Source organism: Ciconia boyciana, chromosome 12, assembly GCF_034638445.1.
Source record: "Ciconia boyciana chromosome 12, ASM3463844v1, whole genome shotgun sequence".
Taxonomy (NCBI): Eukaryota; Metazoa; Chordata; class Aves; order Ciconiiformes; family Ciconiidae; genus Ciconia; species Ciconia boyciana.
The window spans coordinates 14,758,058-14,770,737 of NC_132945.1; the positions used below are offsets into that span (position 1 = coordinate 14,758,058).

At 39.7% G+C, this 12,680-nt stretch overlaps 1 protein-coding gene across 1 annotated transcript in view; it reads left to right on the plus strand.

Annotated features, from left to right (window-relative positions):
* Positions 1-12,680, plus strand: part of LOC140658690 (fmr1 neighbor protein-like) — a 39,326-nt gene that overhangs the window by 8,866 nt on the left and 17,780 nt on the right. Inside the window, exons 5-6 of the mRNA XM_072877376.1 lie at positions 1,456-1,600; positions 2,302-2,357. Of these exons, the coding sequence (XP_072733477.1) occupies positions 1,456-1,558 (103 nt within the window). The 3' untranslated portion in view covers positions 1,559-1,600; positions 2,302-2,357. The remainder of the gene's footprint in view (positions 1-1,455; positions 1,601-2,301; positions 2,358-12,680) is intronic.

Here is a 12,680-nt window from a genome sequence, read left to right on the forward strand (position 1 = left end):
AATGAATTAGTATGTGTTCGTTTTGAGAGAATTCACATTAATGTTTAAATGATCATTTCTGTGTTTTTTCATAGCCAGTGAAACTAGGAATATTGCTGTTCTGCTACGACTTGGTTTTTGCTTTGTTTTTTAATGCAGTGATTAACCAGATGCTAAATGGTTTTAATTTCCAACATCATATATTTGAGTTCTAGGAAAGGAGCAATCCTATAACATTGTAACTTTGAGCTTTACCAGTTTTAGAGACAGTTGACAGAGAATATGGCTTTGAAAAGCATTCCTTTAATGAGCCTAAAACCTTCTCTCTGGATGGAAATTCTTTTGTTTTCAACTTTGTGTGGTCGTTGTTGAGAGGGTCCTATGCGCAATGCCAAAACTGTACTGCAATGGACATGCACAAAAGTAAAAATTGTTCTCTAGAGTTATGAAAAAATAAGAGGGCTTTTGCTGATGAAATTTGGGATAATTGATTAGTTCCACTGTGCCTCTTCTAGAGCAAATTCCAAGGCTTCCCATAGGAGTCTGTATTTATATTTTTTAAAAAGGAGAGAGAGAGAGAGAGAGGGTGGGAGACCACACCTAGGCAACTACCCCTGGAAAGCTTTTGCAGGCACTTGTGCTATGTAGCTAGGGGTGGCTGTTTGTCAAGCGATGCCCAGGACTAAGACAGCAGAGGTAACTCCATAACGTGGCCAGACTAAGAACATGTAAAGGCATGGAATTCCTGTAAAATTCAGTGAAAGTCAGTGAGACTTTGTTATTTCCGCATCCCCACTGATGAACTGTGTATGTGCCTCCTTACAATGGTATTTTTCGTGCAGGAAGCAGAATCTACATGTGCCCGTTCCCTAGTAATTGGCAGTTTCTCGTGTGCTATCAACATAATACCTCTTTTCTTAAGCCGTGTTCTCTGATGCTTTTGCTGTCCCTAACTGTGCTATCCTATCTTATTTCTCTCAGTTTTGTTAGTGTTCATTAACAACCACATGCAATGATGGGTAGGTTAAGACACTAAAGGTTAGGAAAATGCAGGTGCACTTAATTAGTGCTATATTTGAATAATACTGTGTAGATTTTTAAAATAGAGTAAGAATTAGAAAAGTCTTCATTTCCTTCTGCTGAATTCCTAGTACAGCTGTGGGAAGCAGGCCATGGAATTTGGTTGACTAGTTATTGGGGAAATTTCTGGTCATGGTTGCATTATATGAATCAGAAGGTGAGCTGAAATTCATGAAGAAAATGTAAGAGATGGGAAAAGCTTATTGAAATGCTTTTCCTAGCCTTAATCTGTCTGTGTTCTAGTGATGAAATTTTGTGATGGCCCCTGAAATCAACTGTAGTGTTGTGGGTTTTTTTCGCTGGAGCTGGGATTTAATGGCTAAAGTCTAGGTGATCTTCTCTAAATTCCTTCTTTGGAAGTCAACCAATTTCAGCTGTTGTTTTAATATATTGCAGTCAATGTGTCAATCCTTTACGAAGGGCAAACAATGAAGTAGAGCAAATTGTGCAGAAGAAAAGAGCACATAGTGAAGACACTTATGGCCTTTTACTGGATTGACTTAAGAAAGACTTTAAGGACCATAAGAACAACAAAAAAAAGGTAAACTAACCTTGGAGTATTCTTTTGTTCTTTCAGTTTAGGATTGTTATCTTATATCAATTCTGTATAGAATACTAAATATATGCAGTACTAAATGCCTGTTGCTTCCCACTCCAGTAGACTTTGTCAAAAGGCACTGTTTTTCAGGGATCACCTTCAATTTCTGTTGTGGGAGAAGTAATGAGTCTGCAAGAATTTGATTGCTGTCCTGGTATGCTAAATAACAGCAGAGCAAGCCATGGGCAATATTTCAGTCCTAGGTTTAAGTCCTCTGCCACTTCAGTGTTCCTTATCCCATGTGCAAACTGTGTTGCATGGGAAAGTGGAAAAGCAAAGTAAGGTTTTGCTGCTTTCAGGAGATGCGGATCCATTTACAGGTACTGAGAAATCTGTCCTTCTGTATGGATGGGGGTGAATTACAGGTGACATGTTCACATAGCTCCATGTCTTGGCATTTTTCCTCAATGCTGAAGAGCAGTTGACTACTGAAATAAATGTAATCCGAGAGTGAGATGCTATTTACTTCACATAAGCATGCTGAACTATAGCCTACTAAAGGTGACAATGAAATAAAAAAGTGTCAGTGAGGTCATTAGACAATAAGGAAATATTTCAGGGAGAGTATTGATTTGGCAAAAATGTAAAGATGTCCCTAAATCCAGTTATACTGATGTTTAGTATTTTTTTCCCCTTTGGTGTAGAGGAACATCCACCTGATCTTGAAGACCTCAAGCAGAAGGACACCAGGATTACTTGAGTATGCCCTAGAAAATGAGATGTTTTGTTTTAGTATCAAAGTAAGACAATGTTGTCAACCCTTGATAATGGTATTGATTTTTCAATAGATCATCTTCATTTCTAGTTCTTCATGCTCATTCCATACCTCCTGTACAAAAAAGCTAGTAACACTGAAAGGCAAAACTGCTCGTGGCAACTCCTGAATAATAAAGCCAGTCTTCTCTTATTAATATAGCATCTGTGTGGAGAGATATAAAGATACCAGTTAAGTGCCTGTCTCAGTTTAGAGGTCAGTCTTAGAATATTATCTGGATTAAGAAGAGAGTATTGTCATTCATTAAATTGGTAGCGAGTGGCAAGCTTACTCTCTTTCAGTATTGGATGGCACCATAGCACAGTAGTGCTACTCTTGCTGAGGAGAACAGCTAATTCCTTACTAGGCTGCTGAGGATTTGGGAAATCTGTTGTTGGGCAGCTGCTTTAAAGATACGCTTGGCAAAAATACAAAGTACTTGAGGAAACTGTGGTAGTGTTTTCTCTGGCATTGTTTCTCTCCGCGGTATATCACTGCACCACAGAACTTTCTTAGATCTTTGGATTACCTGTCTCCCAAGATAGGTGATTTCAAAATGCAATTTCTTTCTGTTTCCCTGTAGGGTAACAAAAATAAAAGAAACAAACACGCAGCAGAGTGCAGAGTAAGAGTGAGCACCTAAAAGAATGTCAGTAGAAATCAGTATCACCCATAATAATGCAATCACTGGTCATTTTTCTTTGGGTCTGTGAAGTCCATGTAGCAGAATTTCCAGGAGCTACAACTGGGAAGAATGGAGCTTTGCTCCTAAGATGGAAAGAGAATAAATATTATGAGTGATTCTTAGAAACGGTGTACTTTCAGGATTCTCCATTTAATAAATTTTTCTTAGCTTCATCAGTCCTAAAAAAGACATCACTTAAAATCCAAGTGTAATAGTGGTGGAATATGTATATGGGCAATCTCATGAAATTGTTGGAGTACTTACTGATGGCGAGACATAACTATATGCAGGAGCTTTAAAGCTTGATATTGCAACCATTGCCAGTAGCATTGTATTACAGATTATTTGGTTATAATTTTGTAAGCAAAAGTATTATGAATTTTTTTGATGTGGAGCAGCAGAATGATGGAGACTGAATAGGACTCTGTTTGCCTTCCAAATCTGATGTGTATTTGCTGTTTCTTGATATTATTTTTATGAATGGTGAAGTATGTATGTAGACATTTTGACAAAGATAAAAACAGTTTCCTGCTACATGAATTTAGGGGCACTGTCACAGCTGAAATGTGCATGTGACAAACGACATAGATCCTCATGGCTGATGGTGATTATGGAGAGAGAGCTGTGCTCTGGAGAAAGTTAGGCTTTCATATGGTGCTTCATGATTTTGATCTGAAGGGTAATAAATTCCTTCTGTTTCCATATCATTGACAGCACCATTGCTTTCAATGTCACATAACATTCTGACAAAGGGACACATACTGATTAAACGACTGTATTTAACAGTAAGCAATCAATGCATCTGCAGTAGCCGTATCTGGCAGCACCAGAGCAAGGTGAGCATAAGCAAAATACATGCACTGTTAAGAGGAGGAGGTGAGATGAAAAAGACACAGCAAGGGTTATATTCCCCCTAGTGGGACAGTAGTCAAGAGCATAGTGCATGGATTTGGGCCATGTGCCTTTCCCATGTAGCAGCTTCATTGTAAAGATGTTCCAAAAAGCTGGAAGTTTTGCTTTTCAGTTGAAGACAAAAGCTCTGATTTTAAATTTTAATTTCTATAGTAGCTTGATAGTTCATTGAACCAATAGCTGTCAACCATGGGTATTGCATAAATAACTGCTATCTGTGCCTAAAATGTCATAATAGCTAGGTCAAGATTATCACCTTAAGGGCAAATCACAGATGTTCATTCACAGGCCTGCGGGTGATGCTAACTGTACCGACATTGTCACATAAACATGGATGTTTTGATCAGCTGATTGGATGCTTACTTCCACTATTAAATATTGAGATCCCTTTGATAATTTTTTAATTTGTTTGGTTTTGTACTCCTGGACCTTAGCATACTGCATAACAATTTCAACATGGGGTTACCCCAGATCTACCTGGAACATGTCTTTTCCCCAGTGCCTAAGCTGCTGGTGTGTATCTTGTATACCAAGATGCATGTTGCTGAGACAAACTCAAATTTTCCTTTGTCCTTTCTATCCCTTCAAAGATCTCGATTAGGGCCCAGGTCAGCTAGAAGAAGGCACAAGCATTCTTACAAGGCTCCTCACAGTGCCTTTGTGGCTAGCGACAGAAGCTGCTCAGGGCTGGGTGCGGTTCCCAAGTCTGCAGAGCAGATCTTCCGCCTTCCAGGCCCAGGGAGAGCGAGAGACACCTCCAGTACTAAAATCAGGAACCACAAGATGGTGCTGCAGGAAAACATTTTTCCCTCAGTGGTTTTGGTTTCTGGAGAACTTTATTGATTTCTACCTTTTACACTGTGGTTCATCAAGTCACAAAAAGGCAGATAGTGTACAATAGAGCAATGGTCACTCAGTAAAAAAGACAACATAATACAGCATATGATGACAAGGCTTTAGAAGACTTACAAGATATACAAACCATTGCTTGTGGCTTTAGATCTGCTCTCTCTCCTATTGAACTGATACACAGTGAAACAAAAGAGCTCTCAGTGGAACATCCCTCTTTATCTTCACAAAGATTAAATAAATACAAGGCTAAACAACCTGCCCCAATGCACAATAGCTGTGTCCCAGAGTGGATGCTGCTACCCTAGAGACAGGAGCTATAACAGAGCTTCAACAGTAGTACAGCTCTTTCATCACATCACCCAGAGCCTGCACCATGTCTAATGGCAAAGGGTTTGTCTCGCTTTCTGTTCCCTCTGAAACCTAAACCACACCTCTAACCACATTCTGTAAGATGAAGAGAAAGAGTTGAGATGATTTTTTGAAAGCTTTAAAGCAATATGAAATGACTGCATTACACTGCAGGCAATTGTGGCAATATCTGGTACTTCTCTCCATCTGACCTTTAGAAAGCTTTCAAAGTCATGAGAGTTGAACTTAAAAAATAAATACAGTGGAATGAAACCCAAGCTTCTCAGAGTTATAGTGAGAGAACAGATTTGAACTGTAAAGCTCAAAAATCCAAAGCCAAATACAAATTTGTATTTAAGCAAAATCCCTGTGATTGGGGAACTGGTCTCATATTGTTGAAGGCTTGAGGTTCAGTTCTGGGGCCTATTTTACCCAGCTGAGATTCATGTAATGCCAGGTAGTGCAGATATAGCAGGAGAATGTACTTCATTGCTCAACAAATATTTTCCCAGCTTGTCCCCATGTAAGGGATGCGATTTTGAAATGTTATGGTTCTTCTGATCCTTTGCTGACCTAGGCTTGGATGCACAGCTAAAATGAAGTGCAAAGGTCTCCCTGGAAAAAGTGTTTCATGTTCTCCTGCAAGGTCCCAGTGGAGCGACTGGCTCTATCCAACTCAGTTTTGCTTCTGATCTTTCAAAACTTTTTTTCTCACAAAACACTGGAAAAAATTAAAAATGGTTTCTGCCAGATGAAAGTGAAAAACTGTCCACAGCTGTACTATTCTAGCCTTCTAAGTTTCATTGTACTGCTTCCAAGTCCCTTCACAAAAGGCATGTTTCTTACTGCACTGCTTCCTTGCAGAATCCACTATCCTACATATATCTCCCATCCAAGTGGATAAATCTTTGAGCATGCGTGTGTATTCTATTCTGTATACAGGTAAGTGGAATAGAGCTTTACTCTGCAACAGCTGTTTCTCTGTAGTATCAACCACCATCGCTATCCTGGTAGCTTTGCAGGTTTGGTAGTGTCAGCTGACATGCAGGCAATGTGGGAAAGATTATGGCAATTCTACAAAGAGCTGCCCTCTAAAAGGGAGCATGGCTATGGATCTTATAGACCTGCTGCATCCTGTCTCCCTGATTTTCAAGTATGTGATTCTTCAGTCTGTAAGGCTAGAGCTGTTCAGTATTCCACCTAGTGTAGGTCATCGGCTGAGTTGAAGTGAAATGATTAAAACAACTTTCCTTTAGAAAAGGAATTTTCTGATGCATCTGCTTGGCCTGCCACTTAGCACTGCACTCTTGCCGAGGCTCCTGTTAAGGTTTTTACTGACCCTCCAAGCTTTTCCCATTTTCTTGTTCAAGGTACTTGATCCAGCACTAACACGCATGATCTAAATGTGGGATGGAGGAACTAAGCCAACTAAAAGGACAGATCCTGTGCTTAGGACTTAGTGCGCAGCTAGGAGATCTGGGGAGATAACACACAGATAAAAAATGCTCTTGCATACATTTCCTAATAGGAAAGCCCTGCTTCAATTAAATGCAACAGGTGGGTAGCAGCATTACTGAAAAGCAATTTCTTCAATTAAACGTGGCCTTATGAATTGCAGTAGCTAAGCACATAAGAATTGTGGTTGGCTATGTGGTGCATCGTTTCCCATCATCTTCAAGGAAAGGCAGGAAAAAGTTCATTCCCATTCCTAACGTTGGGTGCGTTAGCTGATATTTCAAGTTATCTCAAGTTTTCTTTCTCAGATACCAAACTGGTAACTTTAAAGAATGATGGAGCTCTTATGGTCTGTATGAACAACTATCAGAAGCAAGGAAACCTGAGAGCCTGGGGAAAAACAGTTATTGGGAAGGTTGTGACCAGTTATTTTGATGTCACAGTAGGTGACCAAGATCTAGCTTTTGAGCAGTGGATAAGCATGGCAAATTATTGTTATGGTCCTCCTCATTCATAACAATCCTAGAATGCTATAAAATGACTATGGTTAAACCGTGAAACATCTGGGGTTGGGGCACATCAACTAAAGACCAGGCTGTGCAAGCTGGAAAGGAAGAGAAGGAAGATCACAGGAAAAATGACCTTGTGAAAACATTTTACCAGAATGCAACAGAATCTTATTCCCATTTGGCTTTTGCAATTCATTTTTGTTAGTGTGGTCACATATAAGTCTGTCACAGCAACTGCTACAAGCATTTATCTTATTTTTTTATCAATAAGGATGGGTTGTTTTTTTTAAAAAAGCATAACTACAATTAATCATAACTCATCAGTGCTGCTAGCTAGGAAGCAGAAGGTTAACAGCAAATTCTGTTTTACTGGTTAAAGATGCTACAGAGCAGCATTTGCTCAAATGGTTGTTTTACACATGCAGTGGCGTCATCCAGTTTAAATCCTGCTGTGTTTCTTTGCCAACAACTGCTAGTGAACATTTGCCCACCTTCCCTGCTGCTGAGTAGTATCAGGATTAGATGCAGGGAAGCGAGCAGGCTTACAACTTCATCTGTTGGCACCACAGGAATGCAGGAGCAGAACAGCATGGCAATAAGGAAAACTTTCAAAATCATCAATTTTAAGATCTTACCTCAAAATGGCTATTTCCTGGCTGGGGGGAAGGGTTTCTTTCCCCAAATGTGCACGGAAAAAGAAAACAAAAAAAGCAGCAAGAAGAAAATCTTTCTCAAATAAAGACATGATGGGCATTTATTTATTATCCAACCTAGCAGGCAGGTGGATGTCTGCAAAACTGTACTGGGAAGTAGATTTTGACAGGGGAGGAGTGCCTGTCAAGAAAACACTGGTCTTATCTGGCTCTGTTGGGAATAAAAATTTAGGGAGTTTTAGTACATTTTGGACTTTTTTAAGGTGATGGATAGCTTGCAGCAACAGGCATTTTCCTCCCCTCACCAAAGGAAGCCACTTTTCCTTCAGTACTTACCAAAAGTCTCTTTGAATGACATGATTATAGAGAATCACATTCTGAGCAAAGAGACTGGTAGAAACAGACAGCTGGGTTTTGTGAGCATTTATATTAGCTTTTGCCTGCACTTAAGAACAGCTGAAATACACTTCCTGAACTCTATACATTTCTTACCTGCAAAGATATGCTCCTATATTTGACCTTCTCAACCTCTTGTCTGTACTTACGGGGCAGAGGAGAGGGAACGTAATGTGCCAAAGGGCCAAAAGACAGGAAAAGGAAAAGATGGTATCACTCTTTCCATTGAGTTCCTGTGCTGGAAGCTCTCAATATGCTGGTTAGATCCAAACTTGTTGCTACAATGGATGAGCTGGGCTGCACCTCCTTTCCCAGCAGAGCTTGCTTAGCAGGCTGGCAGCAGACAGTTGAGCTGGGAAGTGGGGGGAGCAAGCAGATATTGCTTTTTAACTATAAGGGTAGCATTAATGGTTCCTCATAGTTTTTTAAAATAGCTGAGTACAGAGTTAAACAGAGAAATAATCTGTCTCCCATCCTATCTTTTCTCATTGTTTGCCCTCTGTAAACACATGGCAAGCATCTCCATTATAAACTTTGAATTTCAGTCCCCTGTGATTTGTCTGGTGATAGTGATGCCTGTTCTTCATAGTTGCTTTAGTATTTCACCTCCCATGCTCAAACAATGCTTAGGTATGGCACCCAAAAATCAGCTTAAATTGCGTGTTGGCAACTACAAAGTAATTGATTTTTTTTTTTTTTTCAGATTAAAATAGATTGTGACAAACTAGGCTGACAGCTCCAAAGCAGCTGTTATGGTCTACAGTAATAGTGGTGTGCATTAAAGAGCTCTTGACCACATATTTATGCAATAGACTTAATAGCTCTAAATGAGCTGTTATGATCTATCAGTTAAGTAATATATACTGTTAAGAATGCAAGGATAAACCCAAAGGAATTATTGTTATCTACTGCAGCAATTTTCATATTCTTATACTTCAACAACCTTTTTTTCTTAGAACAATTGCTTTTCTATTTGCTTAATGCTGTTAATAAGAAGCATACAGCCACTACTGAATGACATGCTTAGAATTTGTGAACTCTGCACAACATACTATGTTAAGTTTAAAACGTCATCTGTAGCTCATCTTGACAGGTTAGAGTTGTTACAGCATGAATCTCACATTTATGCAATTATTTGGAACAGCAGCAAGTGGCGTAACAAGTAACTGAATTTTCCTTGTTTTGTGGGCGTATCTTTACTATCCGGAGGATTGTTCACTTTACTGTGATCTCCACACAGGCTGATGTTCGGGGCAGGGTGTTCAGGTCCTAGGACTAGTTTTGTGAGTAGAATATCTACTCTAACACTTAACTGTTCCACCTGTTTTGCTGTTTCAGCACTGCTTCTAGTTTTAGAGCTGACCTGGTGCTACCTGTAAGAGCAGTCCTTTGGGCTTCCAAACTTTTTGATCACGTGCCCTTGTCAGTAAAATATTTTTGAGCATGTATCCCTACTAATGTACTAATATATTATGTACCTTATAAAACATACACAAAAATAAAAATTAAAAAAGGATGAGATAAAGATGGAATACATGCTGGTTTAAATTCTTTTTCATTTTATTAATGGTATGAAAAATATTTTCTTCCTTCCAATGGATTGTCTTGTGTACTGCCTTGAGTGCACACACCCCACTTAGGAGACCACTGCTTTAGTATAGTGTCAGGACAGACCTCACTCCCCCCTTCTTTAAAGATAATCTTCTGTGTGTTAATTCTCTCTCCATTACTCGGTTCTCCCCACATAGACATCCTAGTCACATAAGAAACAATGACCAATGAGACAGGTATATGACTTTTTCTTTCCTATTCACTCTTTACCTTGTTATTAAGCCTCTTACAGATATAGCAACTTAATGACTACTATGAATAAGATGGGTAGATCATAATTATTCTTAGTACATCATGTGGTCAGACCGCTTTAGTAAGGCCCTATAATCTGTAATAAAATTTGGTTTTACTCATCATTACAGGGTAGGGAAGGTGTTCCCTAGTCCTGGCCTGAAGTTACATATGCAGTCAGCTGCAGAGTCTCGTCATTTGCTCCTCCATTTCCTTATTTTAAGGAGAATTTGCTCATGCTTCCCAGTGAACAGGAATAGCACTTACCTGAACAAGGCAGCATGCTGGCAGGCATCATACATCCCTCCAACCAGTGCCTTTCACACCCATACCTAGCTGTTAACTGTCTTCTAGTGCGTGAACTACATCATCTACACAGATGATCACTGAACATTAGCCTCCTCCTAGCTGTCGCCTTCCTGAGCTCAGTGACTCCAGTTAAAGGAAAGTAGTCAGGCCCTTAAGAGACCAGTGGTTTATGTCACGGGCTAAAGCAAAGAGAGGTAGACCTTCCCCTACAGCTCCTAAAGTGGTAAAGCTGCTCAGACCTGTTTTACTCATATTTACTTCTGCTGAGCAAGGGGAGAATTCTGCCAATCTGTCTGAGTTTAGCCTCAGAGGAAAGAGTAATTATTTCTTGATTCATTCAGACAACCAGCTGAAAAGGGTTTTGCCTCCTTTCAGATTTGATTGTCTCCTTACAAATGCTGTGGACCTGTTGACAGCAGTGTAGGCAAACCTACTATTAATACATTTCTCTGGGTTTGTGATAGCCTCCTCCTTCTATCCCAGTCATGGTTTGACAGATTGGAAAAGTACAGTTCAAAACTGAGTGATGCTTTGGAGGAAAAGAAACCAAGTGCCAGCTCCAGAAAAGGCCAGTATTGAAATAAGGCTTTATGGAATTTTGTGGAATTTCTGGATACTACATATAGTCTTAGGTTACTCAATATATTCTTTCTTTTTGCATTCTGTTTGAATATAACAGGCTTTGGGTTTTCTGTATTAATCCTTGGTACCTTGTCTTTGAAGGTATGTTGATTATGTAGAAGTATTCTTGAAAGAAGAGGTTTTAAGAAATAGCTTGGAGGAAGAGATTGAGATTGCTGCATGGAAAACATTTGCCAGCAGCCATTTACTGCTTAGTGGCTGATTCAGGTGAAGATGATGAACCTGATGATTAGGCCACTGCACCTGAGTGAAAAGAAGGTAAACAAGATAGAAGAACAGGAACAGGATGGACTGTGCAGAGCTAGTAAGGAAGACAAGTAATATAAAATGATGGTCAAGGTAAGGGGAACAAAATATATTGATCTAGGGAGTTGATAGCAATATGTTCTTCTGTATCTCCTAAAGTTTGAAGCCTATGTTTAGGATCTATAGGAGTGGATATAGCATAGTTGATGAAGGGGGGAGAGAATAGGGCTGTTTCTTCTGCTTGGTGATTAGACTGTGAGGAAGAGGAGAGTAAAATGAATGAGCTTAGATTAGCCATGTGCTTCCCTGTAGTCTCTTTATTCTTTGTTTGTGGTGTAGCTTGTTACTTGCTTTATCCCCTTCACCATTTCACAAACAGGAAAGGGCAGCTTGGTTAGTATTAGCTAGTTTGTGTGGCTGGCCTTCTCGACAGAGCAAGTAACAGTGGGAAGAAAATTAACCCTTGGTGGGAAGAGTGAGAGAACCCCCCTTGCTGGAGGATGTGGCCAGGGAAGAGGTGTACCAGGAAATGCAGAGGACAGGCTATTGTGGTGTTGGCTCCTGTGCAGGGTAGATCTCTGGGAGAAGAGATCTCTTGGCTCACTTGTATGGAAAGGTGGAGTGTTAGGTCTACGTTACAGAGAGCTCCCTTTCTCATGGGTAAAAGGGGAATGTTGGTTGTGTATGTAGAGAACAGTGAGCAGATTTGAGGGTGCTTGGAGTCCTCCTCTTGGTTCCCTTGTGTCAGTGAGCTCTATGGTGTAACACAAACCACTTTGTGACTAGAGCAAACAGGAATTGGGAAAGTCATCTGTTCTCATCTGTGATTCAGGATTTCTTACCTTTTCCTTAAGTGGCCTTCCAAGGTAACTGATACTTTTTGGATTGTGACATGTAACTCTCAGACTAAAATCAATTAAGGGGAAATCTGAGAAGGTATGATATGAGGAGGGAAAGGAGTATTTGCATTTCTATCATAATCCAAGCAAAAATAGTGGACTGTAGGTAAACATTGGTGAATATCTATTTCTGCTGTTAGTCATTACCATCTGTCCCTTTGTTGAAAAAGATGGGGCCTGGGCTCTGAGACTGCAAGGGTCTGTGTTCAACCCATGAGAACAACTTGACCAGTATCATCCTGAAGTATTAAATTCTGCAACAAAATATGTCATTGATCTAACTGGGAGAAGGTTTCGTAAAGACTATTTTTACATATGATTCCACGGAAAAAAAAAATAAATGTAAACCATCAAAGCTGTTGCAATTAGTGTTTGGCTCTAGATCCAAAATATTTATGAATTGACACTGATGTTGTAAGTCTCTTATGAAACATTCATTCACAAGTTTGATTACTAAAAAAGTGTCATTTACAGAAGAAATAAGTTATGAAGGAATCAAATTTCATACAAGAAACTCTGGA